The sequence below is a fragment of the Geospiza fortis genome, unplaced genomic scaffold (assembly GCF_000277835.1).
Source record: "Geospiza fortis unplaced genomic scaffold, GeoFor_1.0 scaffold237, whole genome shotgun sequence".
Classification (NCBI taxonomy): Eukaryota; Metazoa; Chordata; class Aves; order Passeriformes; family Thraupidae; genus Geospiza; species Geospiza fortis.
In genome coordinates this window covers 868,107-895,201 of record NW_005054319.1, presented here as the reverse complement: position 1 = coordinate 895,201, position 27,095 = coordinate 868,107, and the positions used below count along the sequence as shown (strand labels likewise).

General features: G+C 42.3%; 1 protein-coding gene across 1 annotated transcript in view; it reads left to right on the top strand.

Moving 5' to 3' along the window:
* Positions 1–27,095, top strand: part of SDK1 (sidekick cell adhesion molecule 1) — a 387,816-nt gene that overhangs the window by 281,651 nt on the left and 79,070 nt on the right. Inside the window, exons 21-28 of the mRNA XM_005420447.3 lie at positions 1,153–1,251; positions 5,703–5,894; positions 7,767–7,888; positions 15,141–15,250; positions 17,652–17,802; positions 19,910–20,147; positions 25,906–26,021; positions 26,280–26,469. Coding sequence (XP_005420504.2) covers positions 1,153–1,251; positions 5,703–5,894; positions 7,767–7,888; positions 15,141–15,250; positions 17,652–17,802; positions 19,910–20,147; positions 25,906–26,021; positions 26,280–26,469 — 1,218 coding nt within the window. The remainder of the gene's footprint in view (positions 1–1,152; positions 1,252–5,702; positions 5,895–7,766; positions 7,889–15,140; positions 15,251–17,651; positions 17,803–19,909; positions 20,148–25,905; positions 26,022–26,279; positions 26,470–27,095) is intronic.

The following is a 27,095-nucleotide window of genomic DNA, read 5'->3' as shown; positions in this document are numbered from 1 at the left end:
TAGGAAAACAGGGATCTGTTAGCTGACAAGCTGTAGGTCAGATAAAACATGATCTGGAGTCACCTGCACCTCTGTTTCCTGATGACTTTGAAATTGGGCTGCAACTGCAGGGGCTGATTGGAGCAAAGCTTTGTGAGTGAGTGGTTTCAATGTCTGCAGCTCCACAGTCCCAAACTGTGATAATTCCATGCTCTTATTCCGCATTCCTGGGATCACTGAGGGCTCAGCAGTTCTTCTGTGTGCTTTGACTACAGGGTACTGCAGAGTGGGTTTGGGGATTTTCCTCCCTGGGACTGCAGAATTGCAAATGGGGTTGTAGCTGACCTACTGGCAGGGTTTGGGCTTTTTTTGTCATAGCTGGAGGGGAATAAGAGGCTGGACTAAATTGAAGAGGAAACAAAACATGAAATTGCAGACAAGAAATTGCCAACTGATGTCAGTGGAGCTGGAGGATACTCGGGCAGGCATCCAATGACAGAAGCACAGTGAATATAAAGTGAACAAAACCTCCTTTTTCCAGTGCATCGATTGAGGACAGAACAGCATTTGGATCAAAAATCAGTCAGGTTGTCTCCCCTGAAGATCAAAATTGAGGGAGGATGGCATATTCTTGACAGTCATTCCATTTTATGCTCTTTCATTGCACACTGGGGAGCTGAAATTTTTAAGAGCTCTTGAGCTACATCATAAAAACCCTTTAAAAAGTTTCACACACTTGTACTCATTTTACAGAAGACAGTTGCAATTATGTTGGACATTTTTAGAGTTGTTTTGAGGGAATTTATCCAAGCAGTGACTCGTGACTCTGTCCTTGCTGTGACCTTGCATAGAAAAAAGGCTCTTTCCAGGTGAGGGGATTGCTGGTGATGTTGCTGCACAAAACAGGGCAGGCAAACACCTCACAGGTATCCTTGAGGACAAACAGTAATGCTGTTAGATCTCCACACACTTGGGATGATGATTGGGTGAAATAATTGACAAAATGATAGCCAGAGTGTTTCTTCCCACCTTGCATTCTCCTGTCACTGAGCTTTCCAGCCTCCCTTAGCCCTGGCTCAGGGCCATATTTCTCCATCCCTAACCCTGCCGTGTGAATCTGATCCCAGTCAAGTGGGTTCACCTATTAACAGCTTTCCTTTTCTGATTTGCCAGAGCCAGGAGCTGTGGGACACCTGAGTTTCACTGAGATTCTGGACACCTCACTCAAGGTCAGCTGGCAAGAACCTGTAGAGAAGAATGGCATCATCACAGGTATCAGCTGCCATCTCTGCTTTTATTCTTTTTCTTTTATTCAGTGTGTGTGGGGTGGAATGTGTTGCTGCAGTGCAAAACTGTGCAGTGGAGCATTTAGGGAGAATTTGGGCTGTTGCTGTTTTCCTGGCCCCTCCTCTGGGTAATTGAGATGTCACCAGGGAGTGTTACACAAAGTACAGCTCCAATTACTGGCAGCTCATGATTGTGCTTACTGGAAAAGCAGTTTGTGTTAGAAATCAGCTCCCCACAGGGTGTCTGGTCTTGTTAAATCCTCCGTGACCTCCACCTGCTTTACTGAATTTTTGAAAATTTGTGAGGCCGTGCTTGGCCTTTGCCCCAAGGGTGGGGGGTCCCTACACAGAGCTCACAGCTGCAAAGTCTGGATTGGCATTGCTGAGGTTTGCAATCAAGACCAAGCCTGAAATCACAGAATCCTTCCTCTGTGATCAAGTGGTCTGGCTGTGGACTGCGTGACAGAATTTGCATGTCATTATTTAATCTGTTATAAACTATCACAAGGGTTCTGAACTCTCTTGTTTCCCTTTGATGAGTCTGCCATTTGACAAGCTATTTATCTATTTACTGTATGCCAGTGTAGATACAACAGCAGCAACTTCATTGTTTTTTCATAAAGGAAGGTATAAATACTTGAGGAAACTTCTAGTTCTTATCAACAGAGGCAATATTGTTCTCAGATGGGAAACTATTGCAGCTGCACAGGATGGACATTCCATTTAACAAAGGTTTTCAAGGTTTTGAAGCACAAAAAAACTCCCAGATTTTAAATTACTGGAGGTAGTTGGGAAGGGAGAAAATAATTTCATGTGGATCAAAATATTTTGGTTTTCGAGTGCTAAAATGTTTAATTTTTTTAAAATTGTGTTACCATTTTTAAAAAATGCATTTTAGGAGTTTAAAAAATCAGATTTTCTGACCCTTGCCCACTGCAATATTATATCAGTCTAATTTTCTGAAGGTGTAATTTTTTTGACAGGTGTAATTATTTTGATAGGGTTTTCCTCTCTGTATCTGTGACGTGCACCATTTGTAGCTGTGTGCTCTGAGCTGTTTGTGGAGTCCTCATGCAGATCATCTCCTGCCTCTCCACTGTGGAAACCTGCCTGAAATATACACTGATTTAAGTGGTTTGAGAATAGAACCCAATGACTCCTGAAAGCAGAGCAGTATTGATTCCATGAGGATGGCCAAAGCCTTGCAAGCCCAAGTGCTTAAATTTAGGTACCTCCACCCAGGATGATGTAATACTGCTCCTTGCTAAGCAGCAGGTAGCAGCTCTGCAGAATTACTTTGCTAAAAACAAGCTGCCCCCTCCCAGAATGGTCTGAAACCAGATGGAGCCAAATAATGGACTGGGTTGTATTTGGGGTAAATTGTTTCAGAAGGAATCACCTGAAGACATTCATAACAAAACACCAGTGTGAAAATGCCCAGCAGAGTCTATAAGGAAAAAAGAAACCTCCTTAATGATGCAAATTGCATTTGGGATAGAAGAACAGCAAAATTGTTCATGCCCTGAGCACCTCAAAGGTTTAGAGAGGGCTGCTTGGAGATCTGAGTGCTCAGGGAGGCAATTATTCATCATTTCTGCTCATTGATGTCTTTACTGGACCTTCTTGTTCCCTGCAGGGGCACTGGGAGGAGGGAAGCACAGAGGGGGTGCCCAGCAGCCAACCTGCTCTGGGAAATTGCCCATTACTCTTGCTGTAAATCTCAGTATCTTCCTCGTTCCCTCAGCAAACGTTGATTTATGAGGATCTGGATGTGGACGGACAGTTTGTGATTGGGTGTAGTGCTCTCGTGTAGAGAATTTACTCCACATCAACAGAAAATTATTTCTGGAACTCCTCTGGCCATTAGTTCCCGTTAGGCAGTGTTTTGTGGAGTGCCAGAGTGTGGGGAAAGGATCTGTGGCACCTTCCCTGTCCTCTCTCACACCGGAGAGAGGGGAATCCCTCTGGAAAATCCAGCTGTGCTGCCACGTTTCTGGCAGGGCTCACATCTGTAACACAGGAAGTGTGTTCTCACCAGCCACATGGCCCAAGAGTTCTGCCCATCTGCCACTCAGTGTGGCTGGAGTGCTACTTGGGGGTGCGGTGCTTGTTGTTCCTTTCCTTCAGCACTTTTTTTTTCCATCTGTTTTTGTTATGCCTGATTGCATTTGGCTTTGTGTCTGCTCGCTGTGTATGTACAGATTTTCTGTTCTCATCTTTTATATGACTGGAATTTAACTATGCATTGGGGACTGAAATCCCTGACAGTAAATACTGCCTCTTTGCCTTTTCTTCAATTTACACAGAAACTTGGGATATTTTTCTTGGTGAACATTTATCTTTCTTTCCCCAGAAAATAAATACATAGGGACTATGTGCTTAATGGGCGGGAAAGCCGGGTCTCTTCTGTGGTCACAAGGGAGAAGACATAAAATGTCCAAAGAATAATCACCAACATTTGATGTATAACCTAAGCTTATCCAGATGGGAAAGGAGATATCTCAATCACTGAAGATTGCCTGGTGTGTGCTGAGTGACAATTTCTATTGTCCATAAGCAACAAATGGATAGAGGGAGCATTAAAAGTCCCCTGCTTATCTTCCTCTGGTTATTTATTGTCTGGAACAGACTGCACCCACAGCTATTGAAGGAAAAGGGTGCTTGTGATGGTCCTTCTGTCTGCAACTCCGTGCCTCTTGACTGAGCATCAAACACAGGGAACAGTCAGCCCCCACCTTTCTGCTCATCCTCTGTTAATTCAGGCAACAGAGCCCTTAAACTTTGTCAAAATCTTCCTACAGATGACAATCCTGGCTGTGCTACATCAGCTCTGGTCTGGCAAATGATTCTTAAGCCTATTCAAAGAGCATCAAAACACCACAGTGTTTCCAAGACATCAGTAAATTACTGAGTTAATTAATTCCCACTCAGATAATTGCTTAAAACCAGTTCCAGATGAGCATTCAGGAGTTTTCCCCCTTCCCCTCTGCAGTGCAAAGTCAGAGGAGCATTTGTGGTGTAGCTGGAATTGTTGAAGCATCACCTCCCTTTATCACTGCCCCCTCACCTGAAACATAATTAGTGACTGTGTGAGCACACTGAGCCCATTTTCATGCAAAATCAGGTCAAGATGAATCCCTATCTGTGATGGCAGCTCAAAAGAGAGGACTGAGAACGTTTCACACCTCTCAGACTCTTGCAGAAATATTCGTCTCACCATGCTTTTGGCTCATGAGATGATTCATGCTTGCTGGTTAATACCATGAGGGATTTTGCTACATCAATTCATATATGTTAATCAGCTTATCATGTCTTTTTATTTTTAAAAAAAATTTTAGAAAAACCCTTCAAGCCCTCCAACTGGTCTGAATTCCTCATCTTAGATGATGGGAACAGGAACCCAGTAGGGAGTTTCTCTAGCCAGTTTGCCTTGTGCATGGTTCACTCAGTGGGATTCCTTTCTGTTAGTCCTTTTCACTCACTTCAATTTCACAGGCATTCAAGAGCTATGTGTATTTTTTTTTTTTTCACCCTCTGAGTCAAATCACAAAGAAAGCGGCAATCAAGCAAACTTTTCAGACATGCTCTCCAAGGACTGGCACAGCGAGGTTCACATGGGTTCAAATGAGAATAAAGTGGGACTGGGCAGGAGGAGGACAAGCAGATTTGGAGGTAAAATTGAGCAAATCAGACAGTGGAAAGTTTCAAAAGTTCTTGGAAGGCAAGTGGTTATCAAAGAGATAAAAAGGAAAGTCTGGTTATGATAGAAGAATAATATGGAGGTCAGGGCAGGTGCAGCTTTGGACAATGCATTGGCTCCAAGATGGTTTTGAAAGAAAGAATAATGATTCACCCTGCTGAAGGATTTCTGCAAGGAACAAGCGGTGGGGAGTAGAGGTTTTTCAGTTCCTAGAAGATTCCGACAATGTTCCTGCCTGCTTGTTATTGGCAGATTTCTAAGTATTTCTAGACAGGCAGCACTGAAGGTTACTTCAGCATGCAAAGGGAGAAAGCCCTGCTAAGCACATAGAGATTTTTAATTAGATATTCCAGTAGATGTTATATTTTCCAGTGTTTCTTCCTGTTTTCTTTGTAGAGTTCACAGAATGAAAGTCCATCTTTCTGTCAGGTTATTTCCAGTTTTCCAGGCCATTTCATACCAAGCATAGAAAAAAAAAACCTGAGACCTCATGTCCTCCTGACAAGGAGATAATGCTCTGTGGGTACCTGCATCAATTGTTTATTTGAAATAACAATATTTTTAAAATACTTGGGTATTTTAGCCAGTGTTTACTTCAAGGAGGGTTTTTTTCTGTTTAAAGAAGGTGATCACAAGGAGTAGAATAAGGAACAAGGATCTACCACTGCCCACAAGCCCACGCAGGAATTCTCTGGGTTATTGTTGCCCCCCTGAGCTGTGGGTGATCTGTTTTGCAGGGTACCAGATCTCCTGGGAGGTGTATGGCAGGAACGAGTCCCGCCTGGCCCGCAGCCTGTCCAACAGCACCCTGGAGTACAAGATCACAGGGCTGTCCTCCCTCACCACCTACACCATCGAGGTGGTGGCTGTCACCGCCCAGGGCAGCGGCTGGGTCACCTCCTCCACCATCTCCTCTGGAGTGCCCCCAGGTTGGTCAACCTGCAGCAAACAAAACAAAACAAAACCTGCTGGTTCTTGGTGTTCCTGTGTTCCAAAGGTCACGGGTTACTTCAGTTCAGCAGTGATAAAAGTTCTTTTATTTGTAAAGCACTGGAGTTCTCTGCCACGTAATTTGGATTTAATTTCTGGGACAGACTGAAATGTTAAAGTGAAGATATTTGCAGTTTGAGCTTTCCAAGAAGTTGAGGATGTTTAATACAAATACCAAAAAAAAAAGTGGGGGTATGACAACGGAATGGACAAAGTAATAAAGTGGATACAATACAGAATCTCTTGACATTTACAAAGTGACATCAAAATGAAGCCTGAATCAATTCAAAGTGTTGCTTTGGGGCAAAAAACAGAGTTTGGGTGATATTAAAAGGGAAAGGATTTTCCATGTGGAAGTAATATAGCTTATGTCAACTATGAGTGTTTCACTTGTATAGTGAAACTAAAATCTTATTTACAAGAATTTGAAGTTTTGGCCTAAAAAAATATTTGGGAGGAGGCAGTTCTGTCCCACGTTGTCTGAGCTACCATTTGGGCACCTGTACATTTACCCTTTTTGTATTTTCTTTTTTAAATTCTACACTCTGCCCCATCCAGTGTAAAAAGCAAACTAAACAGCCAATTCATACCTCAGATAAGCAGTTTCAGTTAATCTAGGTGTTAGAGAAGTAGGATTTTCCAAAGTGGGGCAATTATTGCTCATCACTGAGGGAATCCAATTTTTCCCTTCCCCAGTATTATTTAACTTCTCTGTGTGTCCTAAAGTATGTTTGCCCTTCTGTTCCCTAATCGTAGGTAATTATGACAAGCTGCAGACTGGATCAATGCCATGATATCTGATGGCAGGGTGCCTGCCAGATAACAGCATTATCCCACTTGGGCAGGGTTAGTTGATCGATCGTGGTTCCCACAAATGTGAAGTAAGAACCAAGAAATACTGGGTATTTGTGCATATCTGAAATATATGCCAAAACCCTGCCCATTTTTGGCCTTTTGCAGTTGAACAGAGTGCAGAATTTTCATAAAATTACAGAATGGTTTGGGTTGGAAGGGACCTGAAAGATAATTTAGTTCCAACCCCCTGCCATGGGCAGGGACACCTCCCACTATGTAATTACTGATTATAATAGTTATCTCCATTTGTTATAAATGCAGGTAACTATTGAGAATTTATTATAAACACTCTATATTTAATCTCTTTCCTGAACTTGCTTTTGTTGTTGATTCAGATGATGTTAAAAATGTAAATGCCACTGTAATCTTGACTGATGGGAGGCAAAGATCTGATTGGGGCTTCAGATTTTTCCTTGTAAGAGGTCACCCTCTTTATTTGCTACAGGAATTGAAAAAAAATAAAATCATCTACTTTAATCAGGCATTAGGAATGCCCTGGAAAATGTAGATATTATAGGTCAATATTAAATACACTACCCACAACTTGGAGTTTTTTCCAGTTGTAGTTGTATGTTCTCTAAGAAGTAAATAAACATTATTGTAATTTAATTCTGGGGAAACAGAAGTTCAGTGGAATTAGGTGATTTGGCAGACAAGGAGCTGGGAAGTGCCTTCCCCCAAGAACCAAACCACCAGGGTTTGTTCATTGGGAAGCTTCTCTAAAACAGTACCTGTAATTCTGTAGATGTGCTCTTTCTTTTCTCATTTGATCTGTAACAGTGTGGTGCATGCACAGAGAGCACAAATAGTAATGCTGTGGGTAAAACTCTGCCAAAAAGAAAAATAACCACAACTGGGGCAAATAGAGCCCTTTTCCCTTGGAAACTGAATGTCAGCTTGTGTTACTGGCTGACAAAGAGTGTTTCTAGCTCTCATTTATTTTTCTGTTTCTCCAGAACTTCCTGGTGCTCCAACCAACCTGGTGATTTCCAACATCAGCCCTCGCTCTGCCACGCTTCAATTCCGCCCGGGATACGATGGCAAAACCTCCATCTCCAAGTGGATAGTGGAAGGCCAGGTATGTCCCTGACAAAATTATCTTAATGAAGTTTCTGGGAGGTTAAAATGAGCCTAACTAATGAATTACTCTTGGGGTTTCAGTTTTTGTTTGACTTTGGAGCAGAGATTCTCTGTAAATGCTGGAGTTGCTGTCCAGGGGGTTCTGAGAAGGTTGGGATGCAGGGGAGTTTGAGGGGCTCAGTTCAGAAATGTCTGTGTCAGTCAGGGAGAAAAGGGTCAGATGGATGCTGGGACTTCTGTTCAGAGGAACAACAGAAAAAAATAATATATATCTCTATATATATATGTATGTGAGAATGCTTATCCTTTAAATAATTCACACGGGGTTTTGTTTATGTTCAAAAGAACACCAGGTACACCATAAACAGCACACACAGCATCGCTTTAGTCCATCTTTCTATTTTGAAAAGGATTTGAAACTTGTGTTCAGTTTCTCTGAGGTGTCTTTTCAAAAGTTTGGAATTATTATCTCATAGATTCAGAAGTATAGAAAGAATTGCACTGAACAGTAAAGATACCATTATTCATGAGATTGAGTGTATTTTTCTATCTTGTAATGGAATATATCAAGGTTTTCTATCCAGGCCTCTAGATATGAATAGGATGAATTCTCTTCTCCATCAGCTTTAAACAATATCCCTCTTTCTGCTGTCATTATGCCTTGGAGGAGTTATATATTCCTCATTTGTTCTCCTGACAGATGAGCTTTGCTTCTTCCTTTCCTCCCACAGGTCTTTATAAATACTGTAATCTGCTTTTAAGACCAAATGTTGGACTTCTTAAATCACCGTCAGCACTTAGACATGTTGATACAATCACTTCACTTGGTAATGAGATTGTTGTGAACAAGTTGGTACATTTTGTGCCATTTATATACACATTATGGCATATTACAGAATTAAACACCAGAATCCAATAATATGGTGGCTTAGCACTTTCTGAGGAGCATTTTCCTGCTGGAACACTGCATTGATGTAGGAATTTGGTAGGAATTTGTTAATTCAGTGAGTTACAGAATGCTGCTGAAGTGAAGCAAATTTGAATTCTTTAAAACTGCAGTGATAATTACCATGAAGTTCATCTGCATCCTTGAAGAGCCCTGGGTACAAAGAGTGGTTTGAACAGTCCTTGCTGTGCAGGGAGGGTCTTTCTTGTTCACAAACCCTCACCAACATCCCATGCATCACTAGAAAAGTCCAGGGGTTTTTGGTTCTGACAGATCCAGGAATTATTTGTTCCTTTTGAGGAAGGAGCACAGCCAAGTCCTTGAGGGATCTGGGCAGTCCTTTTAACCACAGCAACCCTACAAGTTTCTGCTGCACCACACCTCACTGCTCAGCTTCAGCACAAGAAATGTTGCTCCTAGTGGATTTCAGGAAAAAATAAAAACTCTTGCTCACCTGATTAATGAAAATCAGTTCAGGTATGCAGTGAAATTGGTGAGTCCTCAAGGATATAGCAAATCCTGTTTCCAGGATGACAGCTGCATATAATCCTTTGTTCACAGCCCCTTTCTGCCAGCAGTCCTCTCAAACTCTTTCTCTCTGAAAGTGCAATTTCACAGCACTTTCAGCCAATCTAAAGCAGAGCTCTGGTTGTCCTGCTTCTGTTCCCTCTCCCCATCCCACTTACCAAGACTTTTCCTCCTCCTGCCTTCTGTGTGTGCTGACAGAGGATCAGACCTGGAGCTGCTGCAAGCTTTGATCCAGCCAAGAACAAATGATTTCCAGACAGATCAACTGTGCACAGGCTGTGTGTGATCAGAACATCACTGTGAGGGGAGGGGCTGTGAACATGGTACTGGGAGCAGAGATAAGGGCAGGAATGCTTCTGTCCCCACTTGGATCTAAACTGCCTCGGACCTGCCCACCTTTCAAAGAGCTTTTGCAAAATTGTTTTTTGCTGCCATTGCCACCCCACTCTTCATTTCTGCCTTTGATGTGGTGTGTTCTCAGCTGGGATTTGTCCATGCTGGGGTGCAGGTTGATGTTGCAACATATTTTAGCGTGGACAGCCGTAATTGTTCCTTAGGACTGTGTTAGATTGAAGGGCTGTGGCTGTACAACACTGGAATGGAGGGAGGGGTTTTGTCCTTCTGGATCTTTCATTCATTGACCCATATACAGCTTTTAATAGCAGTGTTAAGTGTTTCATGCCTTGGCATTAAATTAAAAGCCACTTAAGGGGTGGTTTTGCACACTCTGATTTTAAAGCTGATGGTATTGCCAAGGGACAGGATGACATTCAGCTATAAAACATAATCTGTGATTTGGGCATTTCATCTGCATCCCTGCCCCTCTGTAAGCTGGGCAACACCTTTGCTTTGGACATCCCTGATAATTCTGACTCTTCCATCTCTACTGGGAATTTACCTTTCACTCTCAATGTCTGAGTCCTTACAGACAAAATTCAGCTGTTTTGTATTCACAATCACAACCAACCTGCCACCAACGTGTTTTTCTTCTTTGTTGCTTTATTTGGCAGAAAGCTTCCTTGGTGAGGGCAGGTCTAGAAAATGTTCCAAGTGCTCCAGTTTGGCTGAGAGCCAATTTTGAAGTCTGATACTTCATGAACAATTTGGATGAGAAACACAGCTGGGAATTCCAGCTGACGTGAAATTTTTGTGCATCTGGCCTTGGTTTCTGCTTTTTGTTCCTGGGTGTAAATTCATGGGAGCCACTGTGGAACTAATTCTCAATTATGTCAATGAGCATGAGAGGAGATCAAGTCTTTAAGAGTTTAGTGTTGGTAGATACTGAAATATCAAGCGTTAAAAATCCCATTTCTGTGTTTCTAGTGAAGGTACATTCTGTACTTTTGGAGGGATTTTTTTAAAATCTCTAGATTGTTTCTTTTCCATCATTTTATCTAGACACAGGACTGGAAGAAACTGGATTTCCAAACAGAGAAATATAAAAATGTACCAATGCTGTTTAAGAAATACTTCTAACATTTTTTTAATATTACATAGAGTATAAATTAAAGGGATGAGGCTCAAATGCAGTATAAAGGTTCTGCTGACACTTGTTCAGAGGATCAGCAGTCTCACTGCCTTGTGGCATTGACACTCACAGGTAAATTGTTCTTCTACAAAGAATTTCAATAAATCCTTCCAGCCATCCTGTCCTCTCAGATGCAGTTAGAGCATGTATTGCTGACTTCTTTTTTTTTTTTTTTTTTTGGAATTTTCAGCCAAGAATGACTACAAATCCCTGCTGGTGTTCATGTAGTTTCATGTTTGTTCTCTCTGGCAGTTGCAGTCCAGTTTTCTTTTGTTGGATTTTTCCTGTTTTTTTTTTTTTTTTTTCAAGAAAAATGTGTCTAAATTGATCGTGGAATGGTTTGGGTTGGAAGGGACCTTGAGGATGACCCATTTTCAACCCACCCTGGTTATGCCTTGGTGGGTGCTCAGTCCACCCCATCAAGCTGATTACAGAATCTGGGGTAACTTCTGCCCAGTCAGGTGTGTTTTTCTGGTGTTTAACATTATTTGCAGGCAGCACAAGACCTGCAGAATGGCTGAAAACTGTTTCTGAAGAGGCATCACATTTCCTGGAGCCATGAGTGTATGGGCTATCATAGAGAGTTTTTGCTTAAAGCTTTTCTGCTGTTTTTAGAAAGGTTTTTGTATGACTGGCCTGGTGAGCAGGAGCAGAGTTTCAAAGTGGTGAAACCTTTAAAGTATTATCTCTGTGTTGCCTTCTAAAGCTGTGAGTTGGGAAAGCAGTTGCAGCTTTAGCCATGAATTTGTGTGGTTTTGTGGGTGAAGCCAGTGACCCAGATAGGATTCATCCATTGCACCAGGTGATTCTCTGGGTGTCGTTTTCACTTCAGAGCTGGTAAATAAAGTGTCTGAAACTCTGACAGTTTTATGCCCTTGACAATCTCTAAATCAAAAATGGCTGAATCGATGTAAGGATTTAGTAAGAAAAAAAATTGCACCTGGGCTGCCATCCCCTGAACCGAATTTCTCCCAGAGCGATTTCAAATGTGTGAGTTATGGAGCTCTAAAAGGAAAACTCTGGCACATCTTGAACTATAGCAGGACAAGGGCTACCTCTGTAATGTACATGAACATTGTGTTTTTCTTTCCTGCAGTTAGTACTTCATAACTGAAGTTTTGGGGGCGTTTCTGTCTTATACACATGATTTTTTCATGCCAAATTTGAATGTTTTGGGTTTTCTTTTTAAAGTCAGAATTCTGCAACTTTGCTCATGCAGTGCATTCCATCTGAAAATGTTGAGTTATTTTATAAAATATGTAACGTTTTCCTTTTAAGAAATGGAGAAAGTAATGCATGGGGAAGTAAAAGGCTCTGACATCACTCCCAATATTGTTTTACACTGTCTCATTTCTGCAATAATGAAGGAATATGGCCTTTTATTGGATGTATTGCCTTGGGAGCAGCTGAGAGATGGCAATGAATATGTGCTGAGCAGTGATGGCTGATGGTTATTGAGCATTCTCTGAAGTGTCTCAGGGGACAGAGGTGTTTTTATTGTGGCAGTGCTGGGGTCCCTGGGGGCTGTGGCCCTGTGGCACAGGGAGCTGGGAGGGTGCAGAGTGTGTTCCTCAAGGAGTTTTTCTGCTGATGGTAACAGAAAAGCAGCTGGTGCCTCATCTGCCTCCCAAAACAAAGCACCCACGAGCGTGTGTGATCTGTCAACAAACACCATCCTGCTCTGAAGTGTGCATACACTGTTATCCAAAAAAACAGCTACAAGAAAGAAAAGCCTTTAACTTCACTTGATGTTCTGCAGAGCGGCTCAGAGTGGGCTCTCCTGCCCCTCAAAGGACTCTTTTATCCCAACCACTGCCCGTGGTTCTCTCTGCCCCGTGGGAATCCCTTTGTACTCTGATTCTTGAAACTGATAAGTTTCCTCTGATCTGACATCAGAGTGTTTGAGCAAAAATAGTTTTCTTTTCCTTCCCTCGCCTGAAACTTGGAATCTGCTATAGATTTTGGGAAAGTTTAAAATATAAAGTCCATCACTGAAGGTTTTCTTCTCAGGCTCACTTCTGAGAATACATACATATATGTATTAAATAAATAAATTAAACTTCTTCCAAGCAACACGGACCTAGTACAAGATCCTTAATATTTCCACCTTTGCAGCCCACCAGAAAATGTCTCGCTGAGACAATGTCAGCTCTGCTGGGCTTTGTGGTCCTTAATGTGTATTAATGACCTGCCTGCTCTGCACAGCAATTGCAACCTGTGGACCCTTTTTTTTTTTCTCTCATTATTTTGTTAGGTAAGAAATATTTTAAAAAGCTCTTACTGCTCTTAGAATACAAAAAAGACAACTTAGTCACCACTGGAGATTATTTGCAGCCTCCAGAGCACTGTGGATTGTTGCTATACAATTACTGCAGCACTTGGAGGTGATGCTGTTACGTGCAAAATTTGCAAAAATAAGCATTTACTATAGACTTCCTACAGTATTAATAGACAATTCACTTAATAAAAAGTGTTCTCTGTTTCCTTGACTGAAATCAACACTCTCATTCTTTCTTTGTTTGTGTAGGGCTTTTTTTTTCTTTTAAATCTGTTTCTCAATTCTTTGTTCTGCAGGTTCAGTTTAGGGATGTTCTGTTTTACCGTGCAGACCCATCTCAGCTTGTTTCCCTTTAGATTCCACATCCATGGGCTTCACTACAATTTATGGAGCTTAGTTAGGACTGGGAATTTTAAAAGGTCCATAATTTTCACTACCATAATTTTCACTACCATCTATTTTATATGTTGTTTAGTCTATGGCAGTGACCAACAAGTCTGAAAGGCCCATCAAGAGCTGTCCAGCCACATCCTCCATGGAATCAGTGTTCTGCTGGGAAGATCAGAGAGGCTTCTTTCCACAGTGCAATGCAGAACTTACTTCTCTGGCCTAATTTTCTTTGTGTCATTTCTTCATGCACAAACATAAATATGCAGCACATCAAGTCCTGGGCGAGCGAAGAACTAAAACATCTATAAATAATTCAGGCTGCTTCTTCTGAAGGAAAAGAAAAGAGTGAATGAAACCTAATTTTCTATTTGAAGTACTTGGGGTACGCGAGATACTTGGGGCTGTGGTGCCTGTCGAGTGTTTGACAGCGTCTGTGGCTGTAACTCGTACACAGAACTTGCAAGGGATCTGTTTAGAAAAGATTAAAGGAAATGGCTCTTTACACAGTGGGTTGTGAGCTTGTGGAATGTGTTGCCACAGCAGCCTATAAGAGTAGGTAGTGTCAGTAGGTTAAAAAGGGATAAGGTGTCTTTGTGGATGTTAAATCTGTGAATAGACACTGAAGGAAGAGCTGCCCAGGTACCCTCTGCCACCTTTCAACCCCTCACTGTGGGTACCAGGGTGAGGGAATTGGGCTGCACCCACCCTTTGTGGGGTTGGAACACCAGAGGAACATGCTCAGTGCTGGGGGATTATTCCAGGGGCCTTGCCTGAGCTCCCCTGGGTTTCAGCACCTGCAAATCTCCAAAGTGAAGCCCAGCCATCCAGCCCTTCTCTTCTCCCCTTCTCCACACTCCTCCCATGGCTCAGGCACAGCCCTGCCCATGTGTGCTGCATCTTCCAGGTCAGGCTCTGGCCTCTCTCATTCCCTGTTGGTTTCCTTTTAAGTCCTGATTCATCTTCATTTAATCTCCAGAAAGCTGCATAGAAAGCAATGCTCAATTCTCATCAGTGTTTAGTCCCTTCTAACTCTGCTGTGGCTGAGGGCCCATGTTGGGCAACATGTTGTGATTAATTACTACAAAAGGTTGCTCATGGAAAAGTCTGGTCTAAGTGCAGAGCAGCAGATGAGGTTAAAACACTTTTGTTCTTTGACTTTGTTCTCTGTCTTCATTTCCATGGCATTTTGCCTCCATTGAGACTTACTTAGTATGCATCAGTTCCTGCAAGTTATTATCAAGGCTATTTTTCATTCTCTTATATTACTACTTGATACTTTTGTATTGTGGCAGGAAGATTGAACAGGGTGTTATTGCTCTCATGGTGTTTTTTCTGGAATGGATCTTATCACAGGATCCAGTGAAATCCCATCAGGTACAAGGAGACTTGGCTAACTTGGCTGGGTTTTTCTCTTTACAAATAACTAGTCATATAAAAATTGGTATTAACTGGAAAATGTGTTTAACAGCATTTGTGCTTCCACTGCTGTGATGACACACATTGTAAAAGAGGTTATATGTATTACATATATATATATATATAACCTACTTTGTATTCCTTCTAACCTCTCCCTTGTACAGGTTGGTGTGCTGGGTGATGAAGAAGAATGGGTGACTCTTCATGAGGTGGAGAATGAACCTGATGCTCAGATGCTGGAGGTACCAAACCTCACTCCTTACACTCATTACAGGTAAGAACAGCAGGTAATTTTCTGCAACATGGAAAAGAAAAAGAGTAAATAGCAGCATGAAGCAGCTTTCCTATTCAGAAACATCTGGCTGAGTTTTATAAGCTGAACAAAAGGGAAAAGCTTTGCTGTTTTCATAGGTTATACTTAAAATTACCAATCTGATATTGTTAATTGTAATTCACATAAAATCCAGTTGAGAGGGAAATTCAAGTGCTCAGTGAGATGGTTTTACAAGTAGCTGCTATCCTGTGACTTCCTCCCTGAAGAGAGCACCAGCCAGTGACAAATCAATCGTGGTTAAACTGGTGCAAACCTGTAATTACATATTTGCATCAGCTTAAGCATCTCTTTATTGATTTAACTTAATTTGGTAACATCAGTTAGATGAAACCTTTGTTTATAGGAATTTACCAAGTTAAGCTTAATAGATATAAGCAATGCCTAAACTGATTGAGGTGACTCTGCATTGTGGGTGCACCCCAGTTAAACGAGATTGATTTTTAAATCAATCCAATCCAAGTGATGCTGTGGTATAGACAAGACTGGAGAATTTGAGGTACTCAGCCCTAATGAAAATACATTCATGATCCAGCTTGCTAAAATGTAGAGGCTGGTGGAAAGGAAATCCAGTGGCAAGTGTTAAATCAGTACTCTAGAAACTTGTCCATTTTGTGCTGGCTGAAGGGGCTATTAACTAACCCATGTGCTGTTGTAAGCCAGGAGTAGGTGCAACCAAGGAGAGCTCATGTAATTTACAACTGACTCAGTGCTGGCATGTAATTTTCCTCCCTTGGTCACAAACCTAGGAACATATTGAATTTCTCACTAACTCTCCACTGAAGTGTTTTAAACCTCATCTTCCAGAGCTAAACGTTTTACTAAAAGGTCTTTGAAAATTTTTTTGAACTTAAGTAGAGATTTCTGGTGCAGAGGTTTAGGAAAATTATCTTCAGGTTAAGAGGATTTTACTCTCCTCATAAAGACAGATCCTAAAGCTGCAAAGGCAGGGGTGAGCAAGAAAGTGCAGGTTGTACCACAGTTCAACCTTCACTGTCCATGAAGAGTAAGGAAAACTTGCACTCCCAGACAGGTGCATAGAGAAACATTTTTGGGATAGCAAATAATGAAGAATATGAGAAATTTGGGCTGATTGTTTTTTCCCAGTTGTTAAACTTTTTGGCTTATTTTATTCTTACATGTAATTTTTCTCTAGTATTCCTTGAATTCTAGAATGGTCCCACTTTATGCTGGAATCCTTCACACATGCACTTCCCTTTGACTTTTCATCTCAAGGCAGCACCTTGGATTTTGCGTATTTTTTGTCTCTCCTACATGCAAAGATAGGAACTTTTTTGGTTTTGCTTCAGTCTTGACCATTTTTATACAAATTTTTGAAACCTAGAAAGCTGTTGCCAAATGGATTTGCTGTCCCCTGAACGGTTCAGTCATTGCTCACTGAGGAAATGCATGGTGGGAGCTGATTATCAGAACACTTCTTCACAGGCCATTCTTCTTCCCTATATTTTGGGCCAGTGTTTGAGGGTGAAATCAGGACAGTATTTGTTTAATGTGTTTCCTTCAGTGCACTTTGGAGGGAGATCAGAGCAGGTAAATAAACACTGCTGTGTTGACTGGCTCATCCTTTTCCCGAGCTCAGTCATTAGGTCCAAAAATTAAGGGTTTAATGTGAGCAGGTCATGTATTTATGTGCAAGTGCTGGGTGCTTCCAGTTGCTTGTGATGGGTGAAGGTATCTGAAATATAGAGCACATCTTAATTATGTGGTTCTCCTTGTAAAAAAAGATTTCCCTAAATCTTTTGTGACCCAATAAGGATTTCTATTGTAGAAGAGATGGTTTGAAGCAGAAAGGGTATTTTTTAAAGATGCATATCCATATTAAATAACTTAATCTTTCTTGTGCAGGAAGGCTGAAAATGCAGCACAGGGATAAATCAGCCTCTTTCAACACGTAATTGAGGGGAAATGTTATCACCAGTATATTTTTTATATTGACAGGGAATGAGACTATCTGAAGTTTGATATTTTAATACCTTTCTGAATGTATTGTATAAGCATCACCAGAGAAAATCACTTACTGCCAGCATAAGCTCATCAGGCTTGGTATAATTAACATAAATTTCTCACACAAATACCTAAGTTTCTAATAGACCCTAAGCTAATCTCATTTTCATTTTTTAAATACCTGAGAGGATCTGGAAGCAGTTACCATCAAGCATTCAGCAGTGAATACAAAGGGGACCCGCGTGTGGCGACCTTTGCGGAACGTTTCGAAAGCCGCTAATTCATATTTTTCCACCCATCCTCCCTCCCTGGAGAAGCGAGGGAGCATTCCCTGAGCCCTGACAGTGACACTTGCTGCTTTTCTCCCCCCTTGCTGCAGGTTCCGGATGCGGCAGGTGAACGTGGTGGGCCCCAGCCCCCTGAGCCAACCCTCGCGGGTCATCCAGACCCTGCAGGCGCCGCCGGACGTGGCCCCCGGCAGCGTCACTGTGCGCACGGCCAGCGAGACCAGCCTGTGGCTGGGATGGGTGGTGAGCAGCTCGAGGGATGTGGGGATAGGGGTGGAGATGGGGCTGCTCCCCCCGAGCTAGGGGAGCCCTCCCCAGAGTGCCTCCTCCTCCTCATCGCGCTCAGCGCAGAGGAGCAACAGCCAAATTGTTTCCTTTTCCAGACTAGTCGGAAATCTGAGCCTTGCCTTAAGTGCCTTATTAATCAAATAAATTGCCTACTGCTGCTGTTTCTGCCACTTCATCAGGGGAATGTGGCTGTGTGTAAAAGCTTGGCTTTGAGGAGCTCCAGGACCACAGTCTGGGTCAACACGCAGGGCAGGGACGGGGCGCTCGAGCCAATTTGCCGCTTTCCAGGGCTCGCTTGTTTGCTCTGTACAAAACGGTCCCCAGAAGGTGCACCCCAGCCATGGGCAGCATCCTGTGGTTCTCAGAGCTGTGGTGCAGCAGCAGTGAGGCTGGCACTCCTGTGGGAAGATTAGATTTAGCTGAATTGGTGTGGAATTATGCGGTAAAATGCAGAGATAAATGATTAATTGCAAAGATGCGGCAATTGCTGACATCGCTGTGCCCCTTTACCCATCTCAGTTACCTGCGGAGTTGCCACGTTGGGATTTACTTGGCAATTAACCTGCTCCAAAATGTTTTTTCTTCACCCCTGTTAGGCAGAGTTTTCCACCGGGGTTACTGTGGTGTGAAGTTGATGAAGCACAGGTTTCCTTTTGCCCAAATGTTAGCTTTTCCATGCATAAACTCATTATGGCTGCAAGTCAAATTCAGGCTGGGAACAAGAAGGTTTTTCTCCTGTTGGAAAGGAATAATTTGAGTTTCTCAACAGGACACTGCACTTAATGCTGAACCTTGCCAGACCAAAACCTGAAGCTTGAAGATGTCACCTCACTACCCACAGAAGAGCCATTTCAGTCCCTTTGAGAGGCCCCACACAACTCTGTCATGGCTTTTCTGTGTGAATATCATGCCCACGTTGGCACTGTATCCAGACCTACATATCTTCCTCAAAATTAACTCCAGGTTGTTTTAAGAGCCTTTAAAACGTTAAGATTGTGCTGCCTGAAAGCCTGTTTTCCATGAGTCAAACTGCAGGGTTCAGGAGAAGCAAGAGCCACAGCTAAAAATGACCTGATAAACGCTTTTCATGCTTAATAACATCAATATTTGAAAGTGTTTAATGTCTTTTATTTCAAGACCTGCAGGTGAATCTGTTTTCCCCTGGGAGCTGGGGATTCCTCCCTTCCTGCAGAATGAGGGTCACGCTTCTAGCCCTGCATGCCTGCGGGGTAGAGTCTTCTAAGCTGTGAAATGTTAATGTGTATCCAGCTTTCCCAGTGAATCAGAACTGAATCTCAGCCATCCGTGGCATCGTGTAGTTAGTTTTACAGCAGAAAAACTCCAAACTTCATGAAGTAGGCTAATTATTTCATATTTTAATCTCTGAAATTGCTTGGGGAGTTAGAATACTAGAATGAATCTCTACTGATAAATGAGTAGGCAGAGAGTCAGTAAAAAAAAGGCAAAAAATGTACGATAAATGAATTTGTCACATGCTTCAGCAATTTATCATTCATTTCCATAATTAATCACAAAGCTCTGAAATATATTGTATTCATATAATCTCTGTTGATACACCCACAGCAAAGGGCTTGGTTTTGTGAGCAAACCTGCTTGGCTCAAAATTAAGGTAAAAAAATCAAAAGAAAAATTCCAAGCAGCACAGAAATGTAGAAATCATGAAGCATAAACCAGAAAATCAACCTCTTGATCATTTTTGCCTTGCTATGGCCTGCACATGGATTCAGGAACAGAACCTTGGGGCAAGCTGGACTATGTAATGAAGAACAATAATCGTGCTCTTTGTTTCTCATCTATGTCCCCTAACCTAGAGACAAAAACATGAACAATTGTGGCAGCCCATTGAGATTTTTCACAGTGACACTCATTAAGAAAGTACTAAGCTCTGCAGCTGTTTTATCACCATTGGCTCCTGGGGTTTTTTGTTGTTTTTTTTTCTTACTGATGCCACTTGTGTCCCCTCCTGAGGAGTAGCTGGGGTCAGTTCCCAGCTCTGGCCGTGTGTCCTGATGGGGATGTTGTGTTTCCTGTCACTCGGCAGCCGCTGCCTGACACGCAGTACAACGGGAACCCCGAGTCGGTGGGGTACAGGATCCGGGCGTGGCGCGTGGACCTGCCCTCCCCAGCCCTGCTGAAGGTGCTGCCCGACCGCCTGGCGCGGGAGTGCACGCTGGAGGAGCTGCAGGAGTGGACGGAGTACGAGCTGCAGATCCAGGCCTTCAACGCCATCGGGGCAGGGCCCTGGAGCGAGGCCGTCAGAGGCCGGACGCGGGAGTCGGGTGAGTCCAAGCACAGAAAACCTAGGAAATTCACCACTTTCTGCCCTTTTGTTCAGATTTTAATTTTTTAGTTTGGTGTTTTGATGTTGGGTGGGATTTTTTTGCTTGCTGAGCCGTGAAATCTGAAATTAAATTTAAAAAAACTATCTTGAGATGCACTGCAGGCAAAAAGACATACAGACATTTGAAGGGTTATTTCTTTTTTTTTTATTCCTACCTTGCTTTCATGCACAAACCTTCAGGTTTTTTATTTAAAGCAAACAAAACAATCTCTCCCCATTTCTGCCCCAGTGTGGACAGTGCAAGGAGAAGCTCGTATATAGACTTTTCTGGCTTAGATACCTCTCTCATGCCTCCTCTTCCTCTCCAGTACCCTATTTTCCCTAATCCCCCCCTTTTCCCTGTCTGCTTCTAGCCTGAGGCACATTTTCTCACAGCTGTGGTTACCTGAAATTTCATTTCAAGCACCAAATAATTCTAAAAGGGCACAAGTCACGTTAGAGAGCTGATTACCCAGAGAGAAATAAAATATTTACCTGAGCTTCTGATGGCACGTTTTCAAACCTGCCTTCCAAAATTGTGTGTACAAGGCTGTGTAGACATAACCTGCTCACAGACCTGGAGCAGCAGGGCTGTATTGTTGAGCTGAATTGTCCAGGCAAGCACAGAGACTTCAAATATCAGAAGGAAGCTGTCACTCTCAGGCAACAGTAAATTACTGTTAGCTCAGGAGAGCAGTGAAGGCAGATGTTGAAAAGCTGCTCTCTAGCTGTTGACTTCCCCAAAACTTATTTCCAGACCTACCCTACAAGCACATGGGAAAGGAAAAGTTATGTTGCAAGTTAGCAACAAAATGAGTGATGTGTGGTTTAAAAGTTTAATAATAAATCTATTTGTGACACTTCTTTGTGCAAGGTTCAATGCTGATTTTTTTCCCTCTTTTTTTTTTTTTTTTTTTTGCAATTTTACTTTGTTAAGAAAGTTTTGGGATTTAATCCTGTGCATGCCTGATGTGTGCATGTCTGTGCCCTGTGTACCATGCAGTGTTTCTTGGTGGGGAGCGAGACCAGGCACAGCAGGGTTTGGTCTGCTGGTTCAGATAACTCTGCTTTGAACTAGGCAGGGATAAAGCTAAACAAAGTCATCCCCCTCCATTGAAGTGTTGCTCTTTGGGAAGGAGTAATTGCAAAGCGATTGCCAGAGGTATTTTAAAGAAGGCTTGTGCTGGAGTTAGAGATAGCACGACCCAGACAAAGCAGTTCTGTATCGTAATAAAAAGATATCACATCCTCCACTTTCGCCTCTCCGCTGCTCTTCAAACACTTCTTTTGAAATGCAGCAAATACTAAGATTAAGTCATTTCATAAAACCTTAGGATTGCAGCGCTCTTGCTCAGCATCTAAAGATCAGAGGTTACGCGTGGATCTGGCATTTTCTCTGGGAGTATTAAGAAAAGGTTGACTTGAAACTGATTGTGGGAGGCACACAGAACCTGGGATCAAAATAACACAAAGCTGTGATCTAGGCCGTAAGGACTTGTTTGGTTTTCTCCATGTGTTTGCTTTGATACTGACATCTGATTTCTTGCATAGAGCAAGTCAGGGCTCAGACTTTTGGCTGTATCTTCCTAGATTTAGAATATACAAGATGTGCTGGCTTAGCAGCAAACTGTATGAAAGCACTTCAGGGAATCTGGAATTAACCTGTATGCACAGTCAAATGGGGTTAAAATGCAAATAAAAGATATTTAAAGACAGAGAGAAAGGTCAAAGCACTTTTAGGTCCGTCTTCAGAACTATAAGAAAAATTCCATTTATCGCTTATGTTCTCCAAGCACTTCAAAATATTTCTTTTTCCGTTTTTTAGACACAGAGTCTTAGGGAAGTTGGTTTGCTGGTGCTGGGGGTTGTAAACATCCCACACAGCTGGGCAGAGGTGCCTTGGCCAGGATCATGTGGTGCTTCATTGGCACAACTCCTGGTTCCATGTTTTGTGCCATCCAAGGAGATAAAGGAGTAGAGCCCAGGCACTAAACCAGGTCATGGTATCTGATGGCAATGCAATCACTGGAGCCCAAAATCTTTATTGAAAATAAAGCTCTGTTTGAGCATTTGTTTGCTTTAGCTTATGCAATCACAGCACTGATAGCTGAGCACAAATGCCAACAACAATAGTGGGGCATGTCATTACAAGTGCTCACTGGTTTCTGAAGCTCTTGAATATATAAAACAAATCAAAACCAAAGAAACTAGGAGGGAATAAATAATGCTGTAGGTTTTGGTAACACTGACTTGAAAAACAGTTGGGAATTCCTAAAATGAAAATCTGGGATAGGATTGCAAGCAGCTGAAGGTGGAGGGAGATGAATTAGGATTTTTAAACAGGACAGGTTCTATCAATCCAAAATGTTTTTGTAATGTTAGAAATTAAATAGCTCATTAAATTTTATGGTGTAAAATAACTGCAGAGTAACAAGCTCAGTTTCCACTCAATAAATTGACAACGACAGTAGGTCCAATATAGAGAAAGCAAGAAATTGCAGAGGTATCTGATGTATTAGAACAACCTTGGCAGGGCTGCTTCCTCTTAAATACAGACCCTGTTGCTTTCAAAAAAATTCATCTCAGATACACCTAACCCAGTGCCTTAATGGATTTTGTGCTCTTAATATTCAGCTACATGAATGTGTACACTTGTCTTACAGGATGAGCTACTGTAGGAGCATGGTCACACATCCATGGCAAGGATCAATCTCCCAGTGCTTGGGAGTCTGACCTTCACAGAGCAGTTACTGTGCTGTGATGGAGCATCTCTTGATAATTCAAATGTAGTCCAATGTCACTGTGGGGATTTGTACAAGCTGAGGATTTGGCCTGCAGTACCTAATTTTATGTGTGCTGCAGCTCTGCTACTTTTGCCATCAACCTTGCTGGAAATTTGCACTTCTTAGCCAACATCAGATGTACAATGTGCCACTTTAATTTTTGCTTTCAAAAAGAGTGAGGGATGTGCAGCTTAAATGAGCTGCAAAAATGCAGAGAACCAGTGCATCCCACTCTCTAGCTTTCCTAGAAAGCCAGAATACAGACTAGCTTATTAAAACCTCGTTTTGGCCCGGTTAGAGACATAAAACAACATAATTTGCTGTACATCGGATGTGTCTGTGTCAGATGTAGAAAGAAGATGCATGATTTTAGTGGATAACCTTAAAAACTTGAGCTGTTATTGACATTCCAGTGCAAAGTGCCAGTAACTCTGTGATTTCCTACGTTTGATCTTGTGAAGTGCTCCGTGCTGGCACTTTGCTGGATTAGCTCATCGTTTAGTTTCAGTGTTTCCGGTTCATTTTGTTCATGCTCTGGGATTTTTTTTGGACACTGTTGCTTGGCTTCTGTGCCGTTCTTGCAGGTTACTAATGAGAACTCAGCTTTTTGGAGCTTATAACAAAGTCTTCAGTGCAACAGTTTAAGGAAACCAGCATTAGAGAAGGGAGCTTGCAGAGGAAAGAGGGATTATGTGCCTCACTCACTAATTAGTCTTAGCCAACTATAATTTCTTTGAATCACAGCTTCCTGAGAGACGAGATGGGTCAGAGAAATGAAGGTTACCTTTCAATTCATTCTTAAAGGGTCGATCAAAGTCTGTTACTTGATAAAAGACTAGCAACAATAAGATCCATAAAATCACTTGCAGTTCCTGAATTCATATTAGAATCAAATTCTCGACAGTGAGGCGAGGACTGAAGATTTAAAGCTTGCTCAATGAACACAAGGATTTTTACCATTCAGGCATTGGACTTAGATTCCTTTCCAGTGAGAGGGGGCATTCAGCTGCTCTGTCACTGGGAATTGAGAGAGGTCTGAGCTAATGAACCTCCTTCACTCCTTTGTCAGCTGTCCAGTGTCCCACCAGCAGTGTGACCATCCTCACCTCAAAGCCAGGATGCCCTCAGAGCCAGCCCGGGCACAGACTCTACCTTCTATGAATTCAGGAGAGTTCCTGGCTGCTGATCAAAGAGGAAAATAAATATTTGTAAAATAAAGTAACTTTTTCTCTTTTGAAAGGCCTCAAACCAGATAAAACAGAAATAAATGTGGCTGGAAAGGGCTTCTTTCCTCTACACATCCCGGTTTCTTGTGACCCACCTCCACCCTTTCTCTCTCCAGGAGTGATTCATGTGGGAGTAGCTCTTTGTGAAGATCTACAGATAAAGTTATGGCAGCTATCCAAAGACATTCATGGCTCCTGGCAATCTATTTTCCTTTAACATAATTATATCCTTGTGGGGGATAAATCTGGGAGAAGATTTAAAAAAAAAAAAAGACACTTCACTGTTGGAGGGGGGAAAAAATTGGATTTCAGTCTGCTGCAGTGTCATGTGATGGTGCTCTGTTTCTTATGCCCCAAATAATTAGTATCAGGGAAATTGTTTCAGAAATTACTGTCTCTGCCGTTAATCTTGAGTGCACAGGGGTGGGGGTACCACGTTTTGGGGGTGGGATTTTTCCATTTTTATTAATTCTGGTGTCATACTCATTATCTCATTCATGTTGCTAGGAGCTTCAGGAGCTCGCCTCCAAAACAGCAGATCTGTTCTTCCACTCGGACAGCCAGGAAAGCTTTCCTTTGGCAGAGCTTTGGGCTGCTTTTTGTGATATATTCAAGCCCTAATCAAGCTGTACTGTCCCTAAGTGCTTGTGTAACATAACTTGGTGAATGTTTTCTGGAGGTCTGACAGGTGTAGCAGGCTTTAGAAAAGATTGTACCCTTCAGATGCTGGAAATGCCATGGGGAAAAATGCAAAAGGGCAGCATAAAATGTGAACTCTTAAAAATAGCCTCACATCCTGCTTGCATAACGTGACATGCTATTAAGCTTGCCTACAAAAGGCTGCAGTTGTGTGGTTCTGCAGCACTTTGAGTTTTAATGGCATGGGAAAATGCAAGTTTGCTCTTCTCTGGAGTCAGAGAAAATTACAGTGTTCCTGTGCCATCAGTCCTAATGATGTTTGCCGTTTCATGAGAGCCAATTTTGCAACAGAGATGAAATAGGCATCTCTCATTGACACCATATCAATCCCTGAAAACACTCCTGGTGTTAATGCATCCATCTCTAATTGATGTCTTGCAAATGTTGAGCACTATCACATCATCAAAAGGCTGCATAGGTTAAAGAACTTCTTACTGAAGTGGCAGTACTATCCAGGGGGGGAATCATTGCTAGCTCTAGACAAGATGTTACAATTTCCTTTCAGATAATATAGGAAGCCACAGGGGCATAAAACTTCTTGTTAGAACAGATCATGCTATAAGATAAACTCACATTCAGAGAGACTTCTGGGTTTTGGCATAGGGAATAAAAGGTATGGTAAAGAAATACTGGGGGGTAGGCTTCTGGAGAAGTCCAGGAATTTAAACTTGGTTCTAATTACTGCAGATATATAGAATTTGAAATTTATTCATAGCTGTCAATATTTACTGTCTGTCTGTAGACACTGATAAGTATTAAATGTTTAGCTCTTTACAAACATTGTCATTTCTGAGATGAACTGGCAAGAAATTGTGAGACAGGCTGAAATATAAAGATGATGTAGAATGAATACAAGAGAAGGGATTGTCTAAAACATATTCCAGCTCTTTTGGGTTTGAATACTCTTCTGTGGGATCCTGGAAGACTCTTGGGCTGGTAGGGAGATGGCAAAAGATTATCTGCTATGTCTGACCTATTTCTGCTCTTTGGTGATGCTGTGTGGTTCCAGTTCCCTCTGCTCCTCCTGAGAATGTCTCTGCTGAAGCCGTGAGCTCAACCCAGATCCTGCTGACCTGGGCAGCAGTTCCTGAGTCTGAGCAGAATGGTCTCATCCTGGGCTACAAGGTATGCATCTGGAGTTTCACACTCATTTGATTCTTAGTGCATTACCAGGACATGATTTTGTATTTATTATTTACTTGCTGGGTATTCTTATTGCTCCAAAGTCAGCTGGAGAAGATACAGGAGGTGTGCTGACTTTGAAAGGGGTGATTGGTGAATGTTCTCTCATTTTATACTGGGTGAGAAGGAGGAATCTCCCTCTCTCCAGTCCCCATGCAACAATCCCTTTCCTTCTGTGTCTCATGCACATTTATCCTGCAGATCCTTTACAAAGCAAAGGATTTGGACTCAGAACCCAAGAGCCAGACAGTGAGGGGGAACCACACCCAGTCAGTGCTGCTCTCAGGCCTGAGGAAGTTTGTCCTCTACGAGCTCCAGGTGCTGGCGTTCACCCGCATTGGGGATGGGGTCCCCAGCTCCCCAGCAGTGACAGAGAGAACCAAGGATGATGGTGAGTCTAAAGGCTGCCAAAATAGCCATCTTATCTGATCCAACCTTATAAAGCAGATTTCTTCTAGTGGTGCAAGAGTAGGCAACAAATATTTCAATTTTTGGGATTTTTTTTTCAGCTTTGAACCCAAAGGACATTGGCTGAACCTGGTATAAAACTCAGCAGTATCCCATTGGTCATGGGCTGAGAATCTGGCAAAAGCACAGAAAACCAGTGTCCCCTATTTTCCTCCTTCCCTGCAGCTAATGAAGAGGAAGAAAACTTCTAATATTGAACTCTGTAGCTTGGTGGAGATAATTTCTATTGAAGACAATTTTAGAGACCAATTATAAATTCCTATTGAAGTTCAATCATGCTAAAAAAAAAAATGTGCTGCAGTTGAAAGCAGTAAACAAATTTGGGTCTGACTGGACTGAAAGAAAGAGGTGGAATTTGCAACTTCAGTAATCCACTCTCCTTTTTTTTTTTAACCTCAAAAGAATAAGGCATTGACCTTGGAAGATGATCCTACCAGCTTCCTTTTGCAGCTGCTTCCAGCACTTTCTAGGAGGTTCCCAGTGCAGTTGGGTTCCTGCAGGAACCCAAGCAAGCACTCCCTGAGCACACTGGTGTGGTGGAAGCATTCC